Genomic DNA, 26,209 nt, shown 5'->3' on the forward strand with positions numbered 1-26,209 from the left:
GTTACCAACCCTATACTTTAAGGGCTCTTTTGGTTGAGTGGTTTGGATAGATAGGTAGGGATGAGATACATAATATTGAGATTAAAGTGGTGATATGTTACAACGAACACTACCTTTGGTTTGTGGTATTGTCACGTGTGTGCTAATCACGTGATGAATAATTTCATGTTTTCTTTCCTTGATTTTGCTGTCTTATTTGTGATTATTTGCAGAAGGTCCGAAATGCCCTTTAATGGTATTAAGTGATCTGCCCATCTTCTTCTTCAGATCCCCAATTGAAAAACCGAAAAATCATCTATAATTTTTGCCATCACCCTTAAATTGACTGTATAAAATTGAAGGGAACCTCTTACCTTGGATACGTTGTTGAGTTGAATTGTAAAATGAGTACCGATAGTAGTAATTCGAGGAGGAGTGCGAGCAACAACAGCTACAACCGTTTGGAATCAAATCGCGAGCAACTTAAAAATTATGAATGCGGTTTGAAGCTCGTTTTACAAACTGCTTGATTTAATAAAGATAGAAGAAGAAGACGAAGATTTTAACACACCGAAACCCCAATTATGAATCTGAAATTGGGACTCTTCTACCTCCTAATATCGGTTCTTATCTAAGATCTTCATAGCTACCTACCATTGTTATAAAATGTTAAAAGAAGATGTTATGTAATCGATTTACTGTAACTTGAAAAATAAAGTACGATCTTGAAGGTGCATTTCTCTTCTTGCAAAATTAGGGTTCAGCAATGAAGACACAGTTGGGAAGAAAACAACTATATATGCAGTAAATTAGTAATTTTGGTATGTTTGGAGGACATTTTTGATATTTCACAATGTATCATAGGATGGCATTATTTGGTGATAAATAGTCAAGCCAAGTTTGGCTTGACAAGTAATAATTCGATTGAGGGATAAAAGTGGTGGGCCCTCTTGTCAAGGTTTGGAAAAACATTCAAACCAAACATTGCACTACCAGGTACTATTGGTCCCATCAAGGCTAATAATGCCAACCAAAAGGGCCCTAAGGGTACAAACTGTATTTAAGGCCGTTTCAAGCCGATTCCGGGCCAAAAACCGGCAATAGCCGTTTCTAAGGTAAATAATTCCTTGATGACATAGATAGGGTATTTAATTAAAAACACACTAGACCTACACTATATTCATATAATACACTATTTCAACCAAAAAATTCATACCTACATAAAAAAAAAAAAAAAAAAAAAAAAAAAAAAAAGGGTCAGATATTGATGAGTCAACTTGATTAGTTGTGAGTGGCCAGTTGGAACGATAGTTAAATAGTATTTAAAACTAATAATTAACCTAGTATGATGAGCCAAACGCGTATTTAGTATGATTTGTTTGAATTTTTATCGAATTTTTTTCAAAGGTGTATTTAAACTTGATAATTAAACATTTAATGCAAATGAACACGAATCGAGCTAGAATAGCTTATTTTATTTACTTATTATTGTTTTTTTTTTTTTTCTAATCAATGTATTATTTAGTATTTACTATATGAACGAATTGAAATCGAAATTTAATTTATTTTTTGACCAAAAGAATTGAAGTCAAAATTTCGAAAAATGTCAGATTTGACTTTCACTCATACCAAACAGAAGCCGCGCGTGTGTGTACGCGCACAAACAAAGCTTACCAGGGCCCGACCGCACCGGAAAACCGCCCGGGAAACCGGACAAAAAAACCCAGTAACCGCCGAGGCACAAATCCCGTCAAGAAAAAAGAACAAACAAGAAAGAATCATCCATCAACTAAATATCTCTATTATTGATGGAATAAGAACAAAGAATCATTAAAACAGCAGAAACAACAAGTTGGCCAAAACTAAACCCACCGGTTTTTCCCCAAACAAACCTTAACGCCATAGCCGCCACGTGTCAGCCAGACCTCCCCTTCGACACGGGATAATATTATACATACAGATAAATTAAAAAAAAAAAAAAAAAAAATCCCCCCAATTTTTCCCTCCATCCACTGCTGCCTCATCCCCATCTATATCCGATTCACACACACCCACACGTACTTTGTGTGTCAGCATTTCGTTTCCTCGAACTACGGTCCGAGATTTAATATATATATTTATAATCACAAATAAATATGCTCTAAACTTTTCCTCGGGTTCATAAAAAAAAGGATATAGCTGGTCAAAGAGATATATATATACAGAGTTTGTGTACGTATATTTTGTATCTGGTTTAGCGATGGATCACGCGGCGGATGCTCACCGGACTGATTTGATGACCATAACCCGGCACGTGCTGAATGAGCAGACGAAGCACCCGGAATCACGTGGGGATTTCACCATCTTGCTCAGTCATATTGTTCTTGGCTGCAAATTCGTCTGCTCTGCTGTTAACAAGGTCGGTTTTTTTTTTTTTTTTTTTTCCGATTACATTTTGATCGTTTTTTTTTTGGCCTTTTGGATTAATTCGTGTTTTCCGATGATGTTTTCTTTGTGATTTTGAATTGGGTTTTTGGAAATTTGAGATCGTTAAATGCTCTCTTACACATGTGCCCATCATGTGTTTGATCAAATGCTTCTGTCACCAAACACAGTCACAAAGAAGAAATAATAGTTGAAAATATGTCACAATTGATCAAATTCATGCAAGTTATATTTCTCAGTCAAAGTGAGTAATCGGATCAAAAAAGAAAAATTTATCGAATTATGCCTTGCCCCCAGTTTTATGGCCATTCAAGAAAGACTGTATATATTTATATATGATTAAATCTATCCTAATTAAAACAGGGGATAACTCCTCATAGTACAATCAGCTCGAAAACCGTTTGTCTAATGAACTTTCGACTTTGCGGGTTTACAGGCTGGTTTGGCTAAGCTTATAGGACTTGCTGGAGAGACTAATGTTCAGGTAAATTTCTCGACTTTCTTTCGTAACATATATATTACTTATTATCATATATAGTTTAGTTATTGTAGTTTGTGTAATAACATTAATTGAATCTATTGGTTCTGTTATATGAAGGGTGAAGAGCAGAAGAAACTAGATGTGCTCTCAAATGAAGTATTCATCAATGCTTTAGTCAGTAGCGGCCGAACTGTATGTCACGAAATCTTTTCCCCTTATCGAAGCACAACGATAATATATTAAAAAAATTAATTGTTTTATGTTTTTATATACTTTTTGTTTAATCACTTGGCAGTGCATTCTTGTATCTGAAGAGGATGAAGAGGCGACTTTCGTGGAACCCTCTAAGCGTGGAAAGTAAGTGTTCGTGTTCACAACCTGAATTCATTTATTTATTTATTTTAATACGATTTATTGAATCTTTCATCTCTCAAACTGAATTGCAGGTATTGTGTTGTATTCGACCCATTGGATGGATCGTCCAATATCGACTGTGGTGTTTCTATTGGAACTGTATGGTTTTTTTTTTCCAAGCTCGCATAGATATTTTATATATATCCGCTAAAATTACATCTTCAATCATATATGATAAATTTGATGCTCGTTTTTTTTTTAGATTTTCGGGATTTATTTGATCAAAGATGGAGATGAACCGAAGCTGGAGGACGTTTTGCAGCCTGGGAAGAATATGTTAGCTGCTGGCTATTGCATGTATGGAAGCTCTTGCACGGTATAAATATATTGTTACCTATTCCAAAATTGCTCGTCAAATTCTTACAATTTTCTTGGTAGAAAATATCAATATTAAATAATTCTAAGTAGTCGTAAATATTTGAACTTTGCAGTTTGTGTTGAGTACTGGAGGTGGAGTTAACGGGTTCACACTCGATCCATCTCTTGGAGAATTCATACTGACTCATCCAGATATTAAGGTGAGACTCTGATTTCAATTTTACGTAAAAATATAGTTTTATTACACTTATGTCTCTGTTTTGTGTGCTACGTCTTATTTGCTTCTCATAACTTACCTTTTATTTATTTTTTAAATTTGTTTATAGATTCCGAAGAAAGGAAAGATTTATTCGGTTAATGAAGGAAACGCCAAGAATTGGGATGGACCGACAGCAAAGTATTTATCCTTCAATAATACAGTGGTTAAATGTTCGATTTTTGCGTTTATTGTGTATCTTATTATTTGTATGAATACCAGGTATGTGGAAAAATGCAAGTTTCCTACAGATGGGTCAGCATCCAAGTCTCTGAGATACATTGGAAGGTAATGATATAAACTCGATTATTTGCTTTGATTTATCAGAAAATTGGTTATGAGGTTTAGTGCTGTCACATATTTGTAATATAGTAAAAAGATAACGAAAATGCCTAATTCATGAAAACCCGATATCGAAAAACGAAATCGTATTCAAACAATGTGATATAATAATAACTTGTACTCTTTAATTTCGAAAATAATCGTATTTGTGGCCTTTTTTTTATAGCATGGTTGCTGATGTTCATCGCACGTTGCTCTATGGAGGTGTCTTTTTGTACCCTGCTGATAAGAAAAGCCCAAACGGAAAACTGAGGTAATTCCTTTTTTTTTTTTTTACATAATGAAAGCTCAATTAAATCTAAATTGTAATTTTTAACAGGGTCCTGTACGAAGTCTTCCCAATGTCGTTTTTGATGGAACAAGCAGGTGGGCAAGCATTTACTGGGAAGCAACGGGTACGATATCTTAAAAATATTCCAAAAATAAAAAATATAATAATAAGAAGAAGAGAAAAAAAAATTGAATCTGATATGTTTGGTTCAATTTATTCTTAATACAGGCACTTGATTTGGTTCCTGAAAAGATACACGACCGTTCCCCGATATTCCTTGGTAGTTATGATGACGTGGAGGAGATCAAAGCATTGTACGCGGCTGAAGAGCAAAAATAATCAACTTGTAAATTCTTCTTTTCCGAAACTTTTTCAGTTTCTTGATTTTGCTAATACTCTTTAGCATATATTTTCAAGTCGAAAAGTTATTGATGAAAGGACGGGCTCAAGTATAATTAAATAAAAATGCATGCATCTTATGAAGAAAAACAAAATTGTCTACGCAATAAAATGAACACACGAGGGATTTGGTGCGCGTTTCCATTAACACAATGGCGATTTTCGTAATTGAAGGAATAATGACTGGAAAATAAATTAAAACAGCATGGACAAAAATGAGTAATAACATGAACCAAAAAAAAAAACAATTCATATATTTATATTTTGTGCATAAAATTCTTGAACATTTGGTGTTGGACCCAAACGGCTTTCGACCACACTGCAACTCCACCGGGTATCGGCATCGAAGTTTTGCTCCTATCTTCCAAATCAAAAACATTGTAATTCCGGTCTCTAATATTTGTATAGTAAATGGAGTTAGGTTTAATTCCTATAGGAGTAGGGCAGCAATATCCACCATCATCGGGTGTCACAAAAATTGTCCGATTACCTATATTCTCTACCTCCATGCACGTCATTCCATTCGTATCTACACTGAAAACCCTAAATTCCGAACTGTCTTTGACAGTTAGGCACGGGTATGTTTTCAGAACAAGCAAGAGCTCATCAGTACTGAAAGATTCGATCAACCATATGCCATTAACTCGGCTATTCGAAACACGTGGAATAATCCAAGGCCAAGTGCCGTCTTCATTCATCAAAGTTACCGGCCTTTCATACTCGAGACTCTTGTCCACAAAATTAATCGTGACGAATTTGTCAGGTTCTATAAAGCCGTAAATCTTACCTCGGAAACATACAATCGCCATTAAATCACCCCTAAAGCCACCTTCTTCATCGAAACCCATATCATGTCCGTCTAAAGGCACTTTCACATATTCTTCATCTCCAATCCGACAGAAAGACAATTCATGGCGCTCGCTGCTGAAGATGATGTAACAATCAGGTTCAGTGGGGCGTTTGGTCATGATAAATTTGTTGTAACTGTCCCCGTTGTCTAGTTTCGGGAGGTCGATTTTATCCTTGGATATTGGATTGAAAAGACAACAGTCGCAACCATCACCAAGCGGTTGCACTAAGCCCAACCATCCATAACTGGAGCTGGAACCTAGAACCTTCTTGTCGCTCAATATTTTCCTCGTTGTCGGAGTACTTAAGTAGCGAAATTCATTCTCAAATAAATTGTAGATTATATGTTTCATAAACTTAAGGCCCTGAGATATCAAAAGCACCGGAGCTTCGCTCTCGTTGTTTCCCTCCTTAGTTTCCATATAGTAATGAATTTTCTGAATCAACAAGACAATTCCATAAGTTTTTTAATGGAAAAAGTACAAGAAACAAAAAGCAGGAAAAATAAAATAAAAAGGCTCTTACATACCCACGTTGTTCACCGATTCCTTGTTCCAATGGACAATGGTCTGATACTCGTGTGTCTCTCTCTCTCTCTCTCTCTCTCTCTCTCTCTATATATATATATATATATATATATATATATATATATATATATATATATATATATATATATATATATATCATGGAAATACAATCCTAAACAAAAAAGGGAAAATAATTAAAAGAAAACAAGGAAATAGATATAGAGTGCAACTCTAATTCTGAGATTGTCATGGAAATAAGAAAAAGATTTCCTAGGGTGTTGGTCTTATACATAGGATTTTTAATTTTATATTTTATTATTATTATTATTATTATATATATATATATATATATAAGAGAAAACACCATACACGATCAACACGTAGAAGAAGCCGGGAGTGCTTTTTGTGAGCAACACGTCGTGTTTTGGGTATACTGGGAATGCAGAAACATGGCAATTAACAAAATCTACTTCCCTCGATTCCATGGTGATGATCTTGTCTTCTACTCGTTGAAAACACGAAAGTTTCATACTTTCAAGGGTGATTTTCGAGCGAAAAATCTTACGGGTTTAAAAGATTTGATTTTGCAATTTGGCATATTCACCCACCAAATGATCCTCAACTTTCACAAGAACTATTGGAATGGTATCCACAAAAGGATGATGATGATGACACACACTGCATGACTACTATTACTTTATTTTCCTATTCAATTTGAAAATTCTGTTATAGTATTTATGTTTTCTTTTAATGGTATGGTCTCTAATCTCTATTACATTTCATTAATCAAGATTAGTAGGTTTCTTAATTGGTTTGTTGTTCCGATGAAGTAGTTATACTATACAGTAGAACATCGATAAATTAATTAATATTCGATAATTAATAAACTCGCCTAAATAATAGTTTCTCTCGATCCCAATTCGATGAAAACATATTAAATTATTAACTCGATAAGTTAATAATCCATTAAATTAATAGATAAGTTAATAATCCATTAAACCTAATTAGTCCGACTTTTTAATTTATAAATGTTTAAATGTATATGCATGGCTTGTATACATACTACTTAGGTTTAAAATCATTTGAGACCCTTCCCCTCAAATCCAAATTATTCCATACTATTTACATAAAATCACCACCGTAGAAAAATACAAGTTTAGCATATTATATATGCATGCACACACACATATAAATATATAACCTATAGTTACACAAACATAACATATATATATATATATATACATATAAACTAATTAATTTAGAGTCAGTCCCTTGGTTCCAATTAATTTGGTCAGTCCAAAAGTGACGGCCATCGCCAGCCACCCGCCAACCAAAACCCTAGCAGAGGACCGCACCACCGGAGCCCGCCCCAAAACCGCCCCCAACCACCCAAACACCACCAGCGCCACAGTCACCGCCGCCACCACCACCCCAATCCTCACCCTGTACTCTTTGATAAACGAAGCCGCAAGCAACGGCACCATCGCACCCACAGAGAAAGCCAGCGCCGACGCTGCCGCCGCCTGCACGGGGTTGGGCAAACTCTCTTTATCTCCACCGCCGTCTTCCACCGCGTCGGCCCCGCCGCCCGCCCTTTTCTCACTATCCCTCTTCATCTGTGCGTACTCAATATCGAGCTGCGAGTGGACGGAAACGTACTCGCCGATAGCCATGGAACACGCTCCGGCGACGAGTCCGGCGAAGCCCGTCAGGATCATGGCTTTCATTCCGTGCTTCACCGCGCCGACACCCACCATGAGCGCCGCCGTCGAGACGAGGCCGTCGTTGGCGCCGAGGACGGCGGCGCGTAGCCACTGGGAGCGTGTTGAGTAGTCGAACTCCGGGTCTTGCATCATTTCGAGGTCGTGTAATTGGGCTGCGTTTTGAGAATCGCGACTTTGCGTCTGGTTGGAAGCCATAATTTAATTTAATTTAATTAATTAATCTAGAGAGAGAAAGAAATTATCAAAAAAAAAAAAAGAAATCTAGAGAGAGAAAGTGCGATTTTAGTGTAGTAATTAATTATGCAGATGAGAGTGAGTATGGTTGCCACACGCCTTCAACTATGGAATTTATAGAACTGAAAAAAGTGATATATTATATTAATATATTATGGTGGACAGTGTGCCTTTTGCACCATTGGTCCTTTTCAACTCCATTCTTTGGCCGTTGCATCTCCAACTAAATTTCCTTTCTTTCTATTATTTAGTGCAAATTACAACCAACACCCTAAGGTAATGTTAAATTACGAAAACTCCCTCGTGTTTGGGTAATTATAACTACCATTCATCTATGTATTTTCTTACAAAAAGAAACCCCTCATTCAGTTGGTAAATCTGACACGGGGTGGATGTGTAAGACAATACATAGTCAATGGGTGGTTGTAATCACCCAAACACGAGGAGGTTTTCGTAATTTGACATTAACTTAGGATGTGACCGTAATTTTCCCTATTATTTATAACAACCAGTACTTTTATAGTACACCAAGTACGATTTATCTTTATTTTTTTGATAAATTACAAACACTTCTTGAGGTGTGGTCAAATTACAAAAACACCCCTCTTGTTTGGATAATTACAACCACCCTCTCAACTCATCAAATTTAGTGGAATCTTCGAGAGTATATGGAATATTATCACTTTTGTACCCGTTTTATCCCATTCAAACTCTACATTATGAAGCAAGATGATCATAATATGTGATTTTTAGCTTGTATATATCAGTTTGTGGTGCATCGGAAACTGTATTTTTTACACAAAAAGAGTACAAACTAGAGCACATTTCACGGAATCTAGATGACTATGTTGAATTTGGCACCATAAAGGTGGAGGTCTAAGAAAAAATCATAGTTGAGGGGGGTAGATGTATTATCCAAACAAGAGGGTTTTTTTGTAATTTGACCATACCTCAGGGGGGTGTTTGTAATTTACCCTTATTTTTTTGATAAATTATATGTTAGTTTCTAATAATTATATTAGTACATTTGAAACGTAACTAGCAAAATTTTATTAATAACGAAATATTAAATTATATAATTTATCATGTTGTCACCGAGTTGGAACATGGAGAAATTTTTATTTAAGCATAGTCCATTAATTTATCAATGTTCTACTGTATTAGTTTGTGGGAATTAATCATACAATAAATATGTTTACTATATAGTGTCTTATTTATAATTAAGAGCCTTAAACACAATCTTGGAGATTATATATATCTTTCGAGACGCATGTATTGTTGAAGACTAGTAGTTATTTTAAGCTACTTTTGAAAGGTAGTTGAAGCTTTACGACTAATTATGTTGTTCATTGTATCTTATTTAATGCAATTAATCAGTCTTTTTGAGGAAAATAATCAATATAGGGTGTACACACACACACACACATATATATATATATATATATATATATATATATATATATATATATATATATATATATATATATATATATATATATATATATATATATATATATATATATATAAACAATTTAAAGACAGAAACAAAACAAAATATTAGCAAAAGAAAGCAATTTCATGTTCTTTTTTTCCCCAATTGAGAACACTTTTATTGGCAACATACAATTAAGATTCACGTGCATTTTATTCTTACAAGAAAGTGCATGCAATGTATATCATGTGTCCAAGTGTTCCACTGTTTCTGTATTCAATCTAATTAAGTGTCGTTTGGTTTTAAAGATTAATCATAATTAACTAAATAATTGAACTTAGTTGATGTTTGATAAATTCAATAACTTTCGCTTCGATCCGGAAAAAAATATGTTATCATGCATTTTAAGGAGTTTTTTTGTCGGACTTTCCAGTGTCCAATATTACAATCGAGTTTTCACTAGATAATTTAGTTTTATCCTGACTAGTTTTATTTTGACAACCAAACAAGTCCTTATTTTACGATCTCCGTGTATAAGTTTTTTGTCATAGATAGAAATTCAAATATCATAAAATATGTGCACAAAGAATAAAAAAAGAAATATTTATATTTTTTATTTGGCTTTATGATTCACTTTAAGGCAGTTACACCAGACTGGACTGCTTCATGAGGAAAGCACGTATTATAGAGTTGATTAGATATCGAGAATGCCTACGTGTTTTTTCGGATTTGTTTGTTTGGTTATTTTTGTAAAGGTGACAAATTTTATTATTTTTTCCATAACTAATTAATCACTATAATACAAATTATTTATTTTTGATTGGACGACGATGGCTTATTTTCATTGACAAAAATTGTCACTCAACGCAAATTGTTATACCATAAAAAATAATTCACAACAATGAATCTAGTTGGTATTATGAATTACTTTGTGAAAGAGTTTCAATATATAATTTGTTTTATTTTAAATTAAAATGTTTTTTTAAATAATTTTTTTCCACCAATCAAATCCGTGCATGTAATTGAATGATTTAATACCATTAAGCAAAATCACAATCTTGCTTTACCAAAAAAAAAAAAAAAAAAAAAAAAAGCAAAAATCAAAATATGTCAATTGTCACCTTTAACCCTACTATACCTCTTTAAGAGAAGATAAAAAGCAAAAGAAGGGAAAATGATATTTAAAAAGTTATCAATCACGGCAATCTCGTTTATTGCTCACAAATCATAATTTTATTATTGCTAAAAAATAATAAATGTATATATACACATTATGTTATATATATATGATAGGTAGGACATATTTTTGAATAACCTAAATTGGATTGTTGAGGAGGAAAGCACTACTAATTAATTAATTAAAGAAAAATTAAAAGAGGATAGAGACACAAAGAAGTGGGAAATGAGATAATAGTTCTATATGTGATGGAGTGTGCTTTCCACACAAATACCACAAACGTAAAACTAATTAATATTATTTTTCTTCAACGTTTCATTTTCCTTTTTTAAATTAAAAAGTCATTTTTTGGGCCATTTCATTTGGCCTATTTTACATATATCTTCTTTAATCTTTTATTGTTTTTTTGAAATAGTTTTTAATGGATGTCTCCACCACCATACAATAATAAGAAATAATCTTCTTTTTTTGGTTGATTTGGAAAAGAGGGCCTTTTGAAAATATTAAGGACTAAATGGAAAGAGTGTTTTGTTTTTTGGGGTGAATCTGTAATTTTTTGAATTTATTAATTTAAAGGGTATTTGTGTCTTTTCATGCTAAAGAAAAGCACTCTCGGTCTCGTAAGGACTGCACCAAATTGTTCACTTCATGAGTTGCAAAGCTTGTAACAATATTTTGGATCAACAACAAAATTAATTTTTCTATTATTGTTTTTTTTCATTTCTTTATCTCCCATTTTTCCTTCGCTTTTTTATTTATATGAATGACAATTGTTAGTTGTTACTTGTAATAAAAAAAAATTTTATAATTAAGTGATATTATTAAATTGATTGGAAATTACTATTGAACACACACACACACTACGCTGAGCAACTTCTGGAGTCCATGATAGCTGAAGTGAAAACACTTGAAGAATTTGATCGTACTAATATATATATATATATATATATATATATATATATATATATATATATATATATATATATATATAATGGAATATATTATATAATAATCACCTCATAATAGTATTTAATAACAAAAAAAAAACCGAAAATAACACAGAAGAGAGAGAGATATAATCAACTATGTTTATCAGTTCTCTCGAGAAAAAAAAAAACTATCAGGTTTATTAATATATCTATTACAATACAATGCACTCCTAATCAATCTATAACAAGTAGTTAATTAGGTTAGCTGAGCGTATCTAGGAGTTGTTGTCATAATTAATTAATATAATATATATATATATTATATACAATATTTATATAATACTTGTCAAATTATATATATATATATATATATATATATAGGAAAGATCCACCGAATATACTCCTAAACGACTAAACCATCTCCAACAAGGAATGTAACCCTAATTATATATATATTGCAGCTAATTAATTCTAACTCTAATTCTAATTCTAATAGGAATAGGAAAAAGAACTTAGAAACGTCTTATATATATTATATATATTGCATTGAGTTGAACATCTGAATATCTCAAAAACCCCTCTGAGTTACATTCATCATCAAGGTACGTGATCTTCTCTTCATGCATGTTTATTCTCAATTTTTGATTTAACAAGATCAGATTCTTATTAATCACAATTTTTGAATATTTATTCTAGGTTATAAAGTAATGGATTGGAATAATCTTCCTCAAGACCTCGTGGATTTGATACTATCGAAGGTGTTTGCTAAAGACAGACATAATTTCAGTCTAGTGTGTCGATCCTGGAACACAGTTGTCGCAGCTTCACCGTTTCGTCATTCGCCGTGTTTGATGTTCAATCAAAGGAAGAAAAAGCATGTCTGGAAATTATCTCAGAACAACAATTTCTTCTACATGGAATTTCCCCAACTCCAAGGCGGAACAATACGCTTCGCTAATCATGGGTGGTTGTTGATATCTCGAGGTGATGACGAAACTCTTTTTTTCTACCATCCTTTCAACCACCATATGATTGAAGTGCCCTCACCTAGCGATTCGAATTGTGCCGGCTACACTACCATCTGCTTCTTTCACCCACCGACTTCTCCAGATTGTTTTATAGTTGGAATCGCCACCCAAATAGACGTGGGTTATGATACAGTGGATATAGGGGTTCTTAAACACGGAGAAAACAAGTGGGAAAATTGTACTTACCAATCTCAAAAATTTCAATCGTCCATTGGTCCTCCGATTTTGCATGGTGGTTTATTGTACTTCTTGGATATTGATGGAGATGTGGCAACATTTGATATAAGGGAACATGGCTCGCTATCTTCGTGGAAAGTCTTCCCCGATTGTCTCCCCAAGTGTCCCCCTAAGTGTCTTGAGAAACATTGGAATCGTAAATGTATTAAAGAGCATTATTTCATTAAACCTAAAGGCGAGGAAACTATTTTTGGTGTTTTTGCCATGCACGGGGAAAGAGAGGTCAAAATATTTAAGTTATCAGAGACGTTTTCATTGGAACCGGTTAGAGATATAGGGGATAGAGTGTTTTACGTGAGCAACACTTCGTCTTTCGGGTATACAACTGATGCGAAAAGCAAAAGCATGAAGAACAAGATTTTCTTCTCGAAATTTCATGGTGATAATGTTGTTTACTACTCTTTAGATACACGCAAGTATCATTCTTTTGAAGGGGATTATTCGAGCAACAATCCACACGGTCTTAAAAGATTGGACTTTGCAACTTGGATTATGCCGGGATCGACTGATTCACAAATTCGAAAAGAATCACTGGAATGGTATCCAAAATTAAGCTGATCTTAATGATAGTTTATTTTCCTTATGTCTTTAATGTTATGTTTTCAATCCTTATTATAATGTCGATGTGTTAATTCATACTTTCGAATTTTAATAATATCTAATTGATTCTAACAATAAATTGCCATAGCTAATTCATTTATTTGAGGAGCCTTTAGTTCCACAACATCTTGTTTGATGAAAGCAAGTTTTAATTAGTGCTTCGGGCTATCTCTTTTGTTTGATTGCACAAGTAAAATTACTTGTTACTCAATTTAAATTCAAATAATGCAAATTAACTCTAAAAAAATTGTTTGTCCGATACTGTAAAAAAATGTCTATTTATTGTTAAATTACTTAACGGATACGGAAACCGCGATACAGAGAAACGAGGAAACGAATACGTGGAAGCGGCATGTTTTAAAAAATTGGATACGGGAATTCGGGGGAAACGTGTAAATGTTAAAAGTATAGGGGTATATTTATAAATATGCTATATATAAACATATGTAAGTTTTTATTCATATAGAAATTATTTTTTTATATATTTTCATACAAACACATTCAAAATAAATTTTACTATCAACTATCAATTTGCAATTGATCATTAAATAGCATAAATAATTAGCGAATCAACAAAATATTTGAATTTTTTTAATTTAAACATATTTCTAACTTTTGAAAAATTGCAAAACTACTCATAAGCTGTCCTCCAAGTATCCTAGAGTGTTAGACACGCAACATGTCCAAAATGCGGAAACATTAAGCAATTGAAGTTTCCATGTTGCCTAGAATATTTGGAGTGAACTTAAATTGAAAAATAAATTATATTAAAATAAAAAAACACTAAGTTAAGGTAAAGTAAAGTAAATGTTAAAATCAAAATTAAAATTAAAATTAAAATAACCCGAAACAGGCCTGATTTAGATGGGCCGGCCAATTTGAAAATAAAACCTTAAAAGTGAACATTAAGATTAACATTAAACCTATTTTTAAATTGAACCGGCCAATCATATTTAGGGAAACGCAATTAAACAACCTTAATTCCATCGACTGTTAGGGCAACAATTAAAATTCAATGAATCCTACGACAAACAAAGTACGGAATCCCCTGAATCTACCTTAGGTTTTTTGCTCTACGACACAGATCTGGCTTCAAATATGTAAGTTTGTTTAAAAGATCTTTTTTTTTTTTTTTTTTTTTTTTTTGTGTAAACTGTGAATTTATGTTTAAGATTTGTATGATCAGTTGTTGATTTGAAAATATTTCTCTAAAGGTTTGATTTTTATCGTAAATTCTCCACTCTGTGTCAATTATTTGCTGTTAAAAATCAAATCTTGATTTTCCTTTATTGTAATTTGTTTGAAGGTTGTTTTATGAAAATAATTCTCTAAAGGTCTGATTTCTATCGTAAATTCTCCACTATGTATCAATTATTTGCTGTTAAAAATCAAATCTTAATTTTCCTTTTATTGTAATTTGTTTGAAGGTTTGTTTTATGAAAATATTTCTCTAAAGGTTTGATTTTTGTCGTAAATTCCACTCTATGTCAATTATTTGTTATTAAAAATCAAATCTTGATTTTCTCTGTCAATTATTTGCTGATAAAAATCAAATCTTGATTTTCCTTTTATTGTAATTTGTTTGAAGGTTTGATTTATTAATAATTTTGTATGTAAACGCAGGTGCAAATTTGGTGGATATGGAGCTGATTAGAGAGCCCGGTTTATCGAAAAATTTGGGTGATTATATTCAGTTCTTGAAGGTAATATTCTTTTTTCTAGTTATTAATATAATGATAGTTTAATGGTTAGAAATTACTGCTAATTTCAGACATCATTCAATCTTGAAACCTTTTAATATTGGATAGGAGATAGAAGAACTGTTGATCGAATTGTAATTTTAGTTTCATAAGTTGAATGAGTTCATATAGGCATGGCTCTCTAACTCCATTCGTTATATCTCTAACTTAGGCCCCGTTTGGTTGCCATGATTAATTAAATTGTTGGACTTAATTTGATGTTTGGTATCCCCAATAAATTGCCGGGTCGCCCGCCAAAATTATATAATCATGGCTTATCTTGCCTTCTCATGAGTTTTTTTGTTGAACGTTGCAAACTCCAATAAAATAATTGGGTTTGATTAGATTATTTAATCTTATCTTGGCTAATCTTATCTTGCCAACCAAACGGGGCCTTAGATTCCATTTTATTACCGTTAGCACCGAGTAGATTTGTCTGCCTTTTGTTCTAATTTACGGCTTCTGGTTTTGCCACCCTGATATTTACCAACAAGTCTCATGGTATAGTGAGATGAATGTTTCGATGTAGTTTTTTCTTTCGTTTTTATATTCATCTGGGGTAAGAAAACGAGAGCGTAAAAATAGACATTATGTTGACAAGATTGTAACATGAACTATGAGAATTGACATTATGCTGACTAGATTGTTACATGAACTATACGAATTGTTGAGCACATCTCTTGAATGCGGAAAAGCAGTACAAATATGGAATTGGTTCTTGTAACATTTTTTTTCACTACCGCTCGTTTGCACTTTTACTCGTTTCTATATTTCTTAAAATGTATAATATTAGTGCAAAATAGTTTATTCTAGAGAGCTATTCGTCTTTGTTGATCAGTTATCCCTGAAATACGACAGGCTATGTTTCAAGTCAGTTCGCACCAGAATATCTGCTCTACGGTCAGCTAGGCGTTTTGCGTGTAAGTTCTCTTGCAATTTAAACTTGTTAGAACTGTATTCATGGTACCAAAACTTGCGTAAGCAAACACCAGCTGATTACTCGCATTCTCTTTGGTTAATTGGCAAGAAGATAAATGTTCAGTATCGAAAAATACACTAACTAGATCCAGTGGTAAAAAAACAGTCTTGAAACATGCAGCTCTCAAAATTGTTCGATAGCAAGAAAAATACTAACTAGATCAAGTGGTTAAAGACCTGTCGTAAAACCTGCTACTCTCAAACTTGTACGGTAGCAAGAAAAATACTAACTAGATCAAGTGGTTAAAAACCAGTCGTAAAACCTGCCACTCTCAAACTTGTCCGGTAGCAAGAAAAATACTAACTAGGTCAAGTGGTTAAAAACACCAGTCGTAAAACCTGTAGCTCTCAAACTTTTTCAATAGCAAGAAAAATACTAGATGAAAGATTAGCTAAATGAAGATGTGTAATTAGGAAACCTCAAATACGGAATCAATTCTTATGACATTTTTCACTACCGCTCGTTTGCACTTTACTTGTTTCTATATTTCTTAAAATGGAAAAATGTGGCCCGGAAACATATTTATAGTTTATTTACTTATTCTGCATTTTTCTCTTACAGAGCTATTCGTCTTTGTTGATCGATTTCTCGGAAATATGACAGGTAAGTTTTCTGGCAATTATAACTTGTGATAATTGTATTTACGCACATTTTCGGTACCATAACTTGCTTAAGACCTTGGCAGATCATAAAACGCGATTCGCTAACTAGAAACACATCGATAATAGAACGTGCAACGCTCGAACTTTTTCGACAGTAAGAAAAAAAAACTAACTAGATTAATTGGTTTAGAAACCTGCAACTCAACATGTTCGATAGAAAAGAAGAAAAAAATCTACGGTAACTTGTTCGATCTTCATTTATTTTTTTTATTCTTGCCGGCGGCGGATGAAGAACCCGGCGACGCTTTCTTGTTCTTCCAATCCGGTGAGCCGATACGACTGTTCTTCGTAATTTGGCATTCCTTAATGTGAGCTAACTCTAGATATTTATCCATTTGAAGTAGAAACTCACAGTGGGGGCACCGGAAGGGTATCACATTTATATGTGCCTCGGATTGCACGATTCTGTTAGACTTGTCGAACATCTTTTCGTTATCTTTTGCCTTGTTCTTCGTCTTCTTCGTCATGCTTGTTGAGATCTCGTTTTTTCTTAAAGTTAACCTGCATCGTAAAAAAGTAACCGATAAATTATCGTTTCATTTTCTTTCTTTCTCGAAACATGAAAATTATTAGTCTGCACTAGCTCGGATGATCTGAACCGAATTCGAACGTCGTTTCCACTCGATTCGATTCGGTGAAATTCATAATACAATACAACACATCTCAATCAGGTGCGCACCTGATTGATTACATCGCACAATTATATGATTGAAGCACACCAAATTAAACCCTAATTCATCGCATTATGATACAAAACAAAATAATAATTAAAAAAAAAAGAAGCAAATATGTTCATGCAAATGAATCACCCACCACCCACTGTTTCATCGCATTATGATTAAAAAAAATCAAAGATCTCATTTATCACAATTCAATGAATCACACACGCATTATGATTAAAAAAAAAGAAGAATTAAAACCCTAATTATGTTCATGTAAATGAAAAGGAAACCCTAATTGTGGGAGAGTCTCACCTCGGGTGAATAGTCTCTTGAATATCTTGAAGCCTTTGCAAGTATGTGGAATTCTCTCTGCACTGTGTTGTATTCCGATGATTACTTGGTGAAACCCTAATATATAGTAGATTGTTTTTTGTTTGGGGGGGGGGGGGGGGGGGGGGGGGGGGGGGGGGGGGGTTGGTTTATTTACTTTCAAATTTAAATTAACTAACTAACTGGGATTGCTTCAACTTAGTTAATTTTTGGGAATTATTTTTAACAAATTTATCCAAAATGTATATGTTACATGCGAAATGAAAACAAACCCCGTTGTTTTTCCACATTTCCTATTTCGTACCTTTTTTTTATTATTAATTTTGACAGAAAATTATTTGTTCGAATAAAGACATACATTCTATATTTTGAACGGGTGGAAGTTGGAACGAATTTTTTTGTTTCCGACAATAAATTCTGTAAGTTTTGGTTTCCGGTTTTTCCGATTTTTATTTATTTATCATGATTGGTATTGTATGTGAGATTTTGATTTCATATCCAATTTTAATTTCCAAAAACAATCTGAGTTTCGAAAATTACACTTTATGTCAATACTATCATGCATGACCTCCAAAATATAGGTCACCTAAAATATAAAAAGGAATAATGATTATAATAAGGGTAAATCATAACCATCCCTGGGTATGGTCAAATTACGAAAATCCCCTCTTGTTTGGGTAATTACAACTATGCCTCAATTATAAATCTTCTTAAACATCTACCCTTGCGGTTTCAAATGTAGTGTAATCTTCTAGATTATGTGGAATATTATCACTTTTGTACCCGTTTTATCAACTACACATTTTGAAGCAAGATGATCATAATATGTGTTTTTTTGGCTTTTATATATATCAGATTGTGGTGCATCTGAAACTGTATTTTTACACAAAACGAGTACAAACTAGAGCAAATTTCGCGAAATATATATGATTTTGTTGAATTTGACACCATAAGAGTGGAAATGTAAGAAATAATCATGGTTGAGGGAGATAGATGTAATTATCCAAATAAGAAGGGTTTTTTGTAAATTGAATATACCTTAGAGGGGTGGTTGTAATTTACCCAATAATAATGATGATATTATAAGTATAACTCAAAAAAGTACTGATTTTTCTTAATTAGTTTTGAAAATTAAAATCGTATCATAAACTGACATCTCATTTTAATTCCTATAAAAGAAAATTGAAAAAAAAAAATCGTAAATCTGACTTTTTTAATATTTTCGAAAAAAAAAGATGATTCCAAAATCAGAAAATTTGGATCAAAATATAGGAAATTTCATTTCAAACTTTACCCTTGGGCAGACCATTATCGAGGTTTTGTAAATGCTATACCCGGTGAAACACACGTGGTAATTTTAAACAGGAGATTTATACATAATAATACACAAATTATATATGTGTACTTAGTGGGTAGTTATTCGTATAGATATATAGTTTAAAATCACCCGGGGTATTTAACCAAGAGTAACATCTTATAGGCCCATTATCAAGTATAAAAATGGAAGAAATAAAACATATTGACTACGAAAATACGTAGCACGAAAATGGCGATACAAAGAAGGAAATGGCGGTATGGGAAAACGGACACGAGGAAGCAGCATGTCCAAAAAACGAGATACGGGAATTTGAGGAAAACGTGTAAATATTAAAAGTATATGGACATATTTATAGATATGCTATTTAAGCATATATAAGTTTTAATTATATATAAATTCTTTTTTATAAATTTCCATACAAGCAGGGTGAGTCCACCCAAGGGCTAGTTTGGATTCAAGCTCCCCCTCACTTCCAATTTTTTTCACATTATATATATATATATATATATATATATATATATATATATATATATATATATATATATATATATATATATATCCTATTTATTTTTTTATTTTAGTCAATTATATTATTTAGATTCACTTATTTTTAGTTCACTTAGTGAAAGTCCCCATGCTTGACTTGCTCTCATCTTCTATTCCTCAACTTCGTTATATTTCTTGAAAAATAAAATAAAAAACTTTGTTCTCTCTCACACTCACACTAATAGCGGTTAAATTACCACCCACCGACAATTGTTTAGCATTTGACAACTTCTCTCTCATCTTAATTTTCAGATTGGATATCAATTAGAAGTCGTATTTGTGTCAATTTGATGATCGACTTGATATTCATGTTTCTTAAATTTTCATAGCAATTTAGTTGTCGCGATTCGTTTTGGTGTTATCTTCTGAAAGTGAAAAAAAAAAAAAAATTCATATCACATTTTTATCTTAAGCCCCCCTTCACCAAATTTTCTATCAATTTGCAATTTAGCATTAAATCAAGTAAATAGTTATGAAATATTAAAAAGTAAAGTTTTCGTGCCACGTATATACGAATCAAGAAATTATAATAAAAATTGGTTATTAATTTAGTTTTCCATTTTAGCAATTTGACAAGCCGTACGCGCCAGGCCGTACGGAACTGGACCAGATGCTTGAAACCCCGAAATACAGTCTCCAAAAGGTTTGACCTTTTTCACCCGTTGACTTTTCCCCCCTAACATGTGATGATGAATTGTGGTGTTTGTGAGTTAATTGCTTTTTTTTTTTTTTAAATTGGAAATTTGGAATTCATGCTATTGCTAGGGTTTTCTCCCTAACTGAACTGCAAAGAGCAAGTTACCGAAAATATGTATCGATTGAATCGTACTGGAATAATTGAAAGCAAAAACATTTGGTAGAATCTCGTAACTCGGTGTCGAGTTGGTCGTTTTGATTCAAGAAACATCATAAATATACGTATATGGTAGAATCAAATACTTATTCTTGCAATGTTTTGTTGATGTGTTTTGTTGATGTTCATCTTGTTATGTATAGTTCGATTATTTTATGGGTAGTATTGTTCTGAGTTATATTACAAATCTTGATTAGTTGTGTGTAATGTGGCATTGTAGAATACTTGCATATAGACAATCTGCAGCAGTCAGCACGATTAACCCAGAGTATATCGAATAAATCTTTATATACATTGCATTTTAACTTGTCGAGTATGTATAATATACTAATGAAATTTGCCTATCAAAATAAAAATATACTAATGGAATATATTATATAATAATCATCTCATAATAGTATTTTTGGACTATAATAACAAAAATAAAAGAAAAAAAAAACCCATAGAAATAAACAGTAAAAAAATTTATAACTCCTGAATAATTTGTGAAAAGACGACTTCGGGCTCGACCCAAGAAATCACTGAGTCGCAATCGGCAAGATCAGATGGCAACAACGAGGTAGTAGTACTATCTTCCAATTCATATATGTATAGATACCTTCCATAGCGATCCGTATAATATATCGAATTGGACTTGATTTTTGTCGAAGATGAACAACAAAATCCACTACCATGGTGACTCACAAAAATCGCCCGTTGCCCGATATCATCTAGCTCCACACAAGTCATCTCATCCGTATCGATTTTAAAGACTTTAAAATCCAATCCATCATCGATATAATTGCACAAATATGTTTTTTTAACCAAAAGAAGCTCAACTTCTCCACTGCATGCAGATTGCGGCGACTCAATCAACCACATATACTCGTACGGTCTTGAAACTTGACATGACAATTCAGGGATACACCAACGCTCATCATCCTCATCATCGACCTCGTCATCCTCAACAGCATCGTCCTCGTCATCATCCTCATCATCATCATTCTCATCAGCACCGTCCTCATCAACATCGACCTCGTCCTTGTCATCATCGACCTCATCCTCATCCTCGTCACCGTCACCGTCACCGTCAACCTCACCATCCACCATCATTATTGGCCTAAACTCAAGAGTCTTGCCAACAAAATGAATAGTTACCATTACGTCATCAGGATCAATAATTCCGTAAATTGTGCCATTAAATGATCCTACTGCCCTTAGTAGGCGAAAATTTTCTCCATCTTCGTCTATTTCTTTTACGTGACAAAATTCTTCATCGCCAATCCGACAAAAGGATTGCTCCAAAGAATTAGCCGAATTGAATAAAATATGACAATCAGGATCGGTGGGTGGTTTAGACAAGATGCATTTGGTGTAGACGCATGATATTGGCAGATACGGGAGGTTAACTATCTCCATGGATGTTGGGTTCAAAAGGCAACATTCATTTGTCATTGGATTCGATAGAACTAGCCATCCGTAACTAGAAGACAATATACGCATGCCTTGCAATATAGGAAGATTTAAAACACGGACATCATTCTCGAAAAGGTTGTAGATTAATTGTTTCTCTTTAAAATCGCCGTGCAATATAAATAGCGTAGGAGCTTCGTTACCCATGTTTCCCCACTTCGTTATTACCAATTAAGCAACGATAAAAAAGACAAAAAATTGCAGGAATTGCAAAACCGAAAAACTATCTAGAAAGCCTCAAGAAATAACAAAGAAGAGGGAGAAATTAATAACTTTGTTTATCAATTCTCTCGTTGGCTGCAGGTCTATTATATATCTATTACAATACACTCCTAATCAATCTATAACAAGTAGTATCTAATTAGGTTAAGTGAGCGTATCTAGGAGTCGTCATAATTAATTAATATCAGATTACATAGTTAAGTATCCCTCGAATAGGATGAGAATTGGGAAAAAAAAGGAATAACTCCAATTATGCAAATATACAAATACTAGGAAAGATCCACCGAATATAGTCCTAAACGGCTAAACCATCTCCAACAAGGAATGTAACCCTAATTATATATGTTACAGCTAATTAATTTTAATTCTAATACTAATTCTAATTCTAATAGGAATAGGAAAAAGAACTTAAAAACGTCTTATATATATATATATATATATATATATATATATATATATATATATATATATATATATATATATATATATATATATATATATATATATTAGGGCTGTGCATGGATCGGTTTTAACCATCAACCAACCCATTTTCGACCCACAATTTGTGATGGTTAATCAACCATCAAGCAACCCATTTAAGTTGGGTCGATAATGTCAACCAACCCATGTATAATTGGGTCGATAATGGTTTCTAATATACTAAAAAGTTGGTTAGTCGGTTAATATCGGCCAACCAACTTTATTCATTAATTTATTATTTATTAATTTTAATTAAAATACTTAATAGTTTTAATTTCAAATTTCTATTTTATATCACATTTATTAAATTGGTTAATATTGACCAAAATCCTAAAAGCAATAAATCTAACCTAATCATCTAATTTGAACTATTTTAATTTTAAGATATACAGTCTAAATATTTGGACGATTATTATTTGTTGAACTATTTATGTTTAATTGCAATATATATGCCCATAATTATTTGAATCTTTTATTTGAATATAATTAAACTAGTCGCATTTAATTTATAAAAGATATAGCGTTGTAACAAGTAATAAAATATTAAAAAAAAATTAAAAAAATATTTAGATAGATGACCCATCAACCAAACCACCAACCAACCCATTAAATTGGTTTTCAACCATCACCCAACCCATGTAAATTGGGTCGATAACGGTTTCTAATATTTGCCAAAGTTGGTTGGATGGGTTGGGTTGGTTTTATGCCTGGTTTTTAACCAAACCAACCAACGCACAGCCCTAATATATATATATATATATATATATATATATATATATATATATATATATATATATATATATATATATATATATATATATATATATATATATATATTATATTGCATTGAGTTGAACATCTGAATATCTCAAAAACCCATCTGAGTTTACATTCATCATCAAGGTACGTAATCTTCTCTTCATGCATGCTTTTCTTTCTCTATGTAACAGAAGAAATAAAAAAATAAAAAAAGATAATCTATAATTTCTGTTGGATTTTTTTTGTTTATAATTTATTTATTCTCAATTTTTAATAACACGCGGATTAAACAAGATTGGATTCTTATTAAATTGCAATTTTTTTAATATTTATTCTAGGTTATAAAGTAATGGATTGGAATAATCTTCCTCAAGACCTCGTGGATTTGATACTATCGAAGGTGTTTGCTAAAGACATACATAATTTCAGTCTGGTGTGTCGATCCTGGAACACAGTTGTCGCAGCTTCACCGTTTCGTCATTCGCCGTGTTTAATGTTCAATCAAAGGAAGAAAAAGCATGTATGGAAATTATCTCAGAACAACAATTTCTTCTACATGGAATTTCCCCAACTCCAAGGCGGAACAATACGCTTCGCTAATCATGGGTGGTTGTTGATATCTCGAGGTGATGACGAAACTCTTTTTTTCTACGATCCTTTCAACCACCATATGATTGAAGTGCCCTCACCTATCGATTCGAATTGTGCCGGCTACACTACCATCTGCTTCTCTCACCCACCGACTTCTCCAGATTGTTTTATAGTTGGAATCGCCACCCAAATAGACGTGGGTTATGATACAGTGGATATAGGGGTTCTTAAACACGGAGAAAACAAGTGGGAAAATTGTACTTACCAATCTCAAAAATTTCAGTCGTCCATTGGTCCTCCGATTTTGCATGGTGGCTTATTGTACTTCTTGGATATTGATGGAGATGTGGCAACGTTTGATATAAGGGAACATGGCTCGCTATCTTCGTGGAAAGTCTTCCCCGATTGTCTCCCCAAGTGTCCCCCTAAGTGTCTTGAGAAACATTGGAATCGTAAATGTATTAAAGAGCATTATTTCATTAAACCTAAAGGCGAGGAAACTATTTTTGGTGTATTTGCCATGCACGGGGAAAGAGAGGTCAAAATATTTAAGTTATCAGACACGTTTTCATGGGAACCGGTTAAAGATATAGGGGACAGAGTATTTTACGTGAGCAACACTTCGTCTTTCGGGTATACAACTGATGCAAAAAGCAAAAGCATGAAGAACAAGATTTTATTCTCGAAATTTCATGGTGATAATGTTGTTTACTACTCTTTAGATACACGCAAGTATCATTCTTTTGAAGGGGATTATTCAAGCAACAATCCGCACGGTCTTAAAAGATTGGACTTTGCAACTTGGATTATGCCGGGATCGACTGATTCACAAATTCGAAAAGAATCATTGGAATGGTATCCAAAATTAAGTTGATCTTAATGATAGTTTATTTTCTTTATGTCTTTTATGTTATGTTTTCAATCCTTATTATAATGTCGATGTGTTAGTTCATACTTTCGAATTTTAATAATATCTAGAGTAATTGATTCTAACAATAAATTGCCATAGCTAATTCATTTATTTGAGGAGCCTTTAGTTCCACAACATCTTGTTTGATGAAAGCAAGTTTTAGTTAGTGCTTCGGGCTGTCTCTTTTGTTTGATTGCACAAGTAAAATTACTTGATACTCAATTTAAATTCAAATAATGCAAATTAACTCTAAAAAAATTTGTTTATCCGATACTGTAAAGTAATAGTTTCAAGTTAATTTTTCCTAGGAAAATTGATTGTCTATTTATTGTTAAATTGCTAGAAGATATTTGCTACGTAGCATGGATACGGAAACCGCGATACATAGAAATGGGGAAACGAATACGTGCATGCGGCATGTTTCAAAAAAATGGATACAGAAGCTTGAGAGAAACGTGTAAATATTATAGGTATAGGGGTATATTTATACATATGCTATATAAACATAATAAGTTTTTATTCATGTATAAATTATTATTTTTTTATATATTTTCATACAAACAATTTCAAAATAAATTTTACTATCAACTATCAATTTGCGACTGAACATTAAATAATATAAATAATTAGAGAATCAACAAAATATTTAAAAAATGTTATTCAAACATATTTCTAACTTTTGATAAATTGCAACTGCCCATAAGGTGTCCTCCAAGTGTCCTCGAGTGTCCGACACACAACATGTTCAAAATGCGAAAACATTACGCAATTGAAGTTTCCGTGTTGCATAGGGTATTTGAAGTGATCTTAAATTGAATAATAAATTATATTGAAATTAAAAAAAAAAAAGTAAAAAACACCAAGTTAAGGTAAAGTAAAGTAAATGTTAAAATCAAAATCAAAATCAAAATCAAAATTAAAATTAAAATTAAAATAACCCGAAAGAGGCCTGATTTAGATGGGCCGGTTGTAACTGCACACGTGTTTTGAAATTAGATGGGCCGGCCAATTTGAAAATAAAACCTTAAAACTGAACATTAAGATTAACATTTAAACCTATTTTTAATTGAACCGGCCAATCATAG

General features: G+C 32.7%; 4 protein-coding genes and 1 long non-coding RNA gene across 5 annotated transcripts; 4 read left to right on the forward strand and 1 right to left on the reverse strand.

Moving 5' to 3' along the window:
* Positions 1 to 1,811: 1,811 nt before the first annotated feature.
* On the forward strand, positions 1,812 to 4,979 carry FBP (Inositol monophosphatase family protein). Its single transcript, XM_012974119.2, has 12 exons — positions 1,812 to 2,377; positions 2,840 to 2,887; positions 3,002 to 3,076; positions 3,180 to 3,241; positions 3,331 to 3,397; positions 3,501 to 3,614; positions 3,730 to 3,816; positions 3,943 to 4,013; positions 4,095 to 4,160; positions 4,381 to 4,467; positions 4,534 to 4,609; positions 4,714 to 4,979. Exons 1-12 carry the CDS (start codon positions 2,219 to 2,221, stop codon positions 4,822 to 4,824), a joined length of 1,023 nt encoding a protein of 340 aa, XP_012829573.1. The 5' UTR covers positions 1,812 to 2,218; the 3' UTR covers positions 4,825 to 4,979.
* A 2,378-nt stretch (positions 4,980 to 7,357) lies between these two features.
* Positions 7,358 to 8,322, reverse strand: LOC105950686 (vacuolar iron transporter homolog 1). Its single transcript, XM_012974055.2, has one exon. It carries the CDS (start codon positions 8,177 to 8,179, stop codon positions 7,514 to 7,516), a length of 666 nt encoding a protein of 221 aa, XP_012829509.1. The 5' UTR covers positions 8,180 to 8,322; the 3' UTR covers positions 7,358 to 7,513.
* Positions 8,323 to 12,463: 4,141 nt separating this feature from the next.
* LOC148771967 (F-box/kelch-repeat protein At1g57790-like) lies at positions 12,464 to 13,579 on the forward strand. The gene has a single exon (XM_088815293.1). It carries the CDS (start codon positions 12,464 to 12,466, stop codon positions 13,577 to 13,579), a length of 1,116 nt encoding a protein of 371 aa, XP_088671419.1.
* Positions 13,580 to 14,576: 997 nt separating this feature from the next.
* LOC105950792 (uncharacterized) lies at positions 14,577 to 17,462 on the forward strand. The gene is made up of 4 exons (XR_001172232.2): positions 14,577 to 14,721; positions 15,245 to 15,324; positions 16,219 to 16,280; positions 16,901 to 17,462. It is a non-coding gene; the product is annotated as an uncharacterized LOC105950792 (long non-coding RNA).
* Positions 17,463 to 23,972: 6,510 nt separating this feature from the next.
* LOC148771968 (F-box/kelch-repeat protein At1g57790-like) lies at positions 23,973 to 25,088 on the forward strand. The gene has a single exon (XM_088815294.1). The coding sequence runs from the start codon at positions 23,973 to 23,975 to the stop codon at positions 25,086 to 25,088; it is 1,116 nt and encodes a 371-aa protein (XP_088671420.1).
* Positions 25,089 to 26,209: the final 1,121 nt, after the last annotated feature.

This window comes from Erythranthe guttata, chromosome 3, assembly GCF_056151865.1.
Source record: "Erythranthe guttata isolate IM_541 chromosome 3, IM_541, whole genome shotgun sequence".
NCBI classification, from domain to species: Eukaryota; Viridiplantae; Streptophyta; class Magnoliopsida; order Lamiales; family Phrymaceae; genus Erythranthe; species Erythranthe guttata.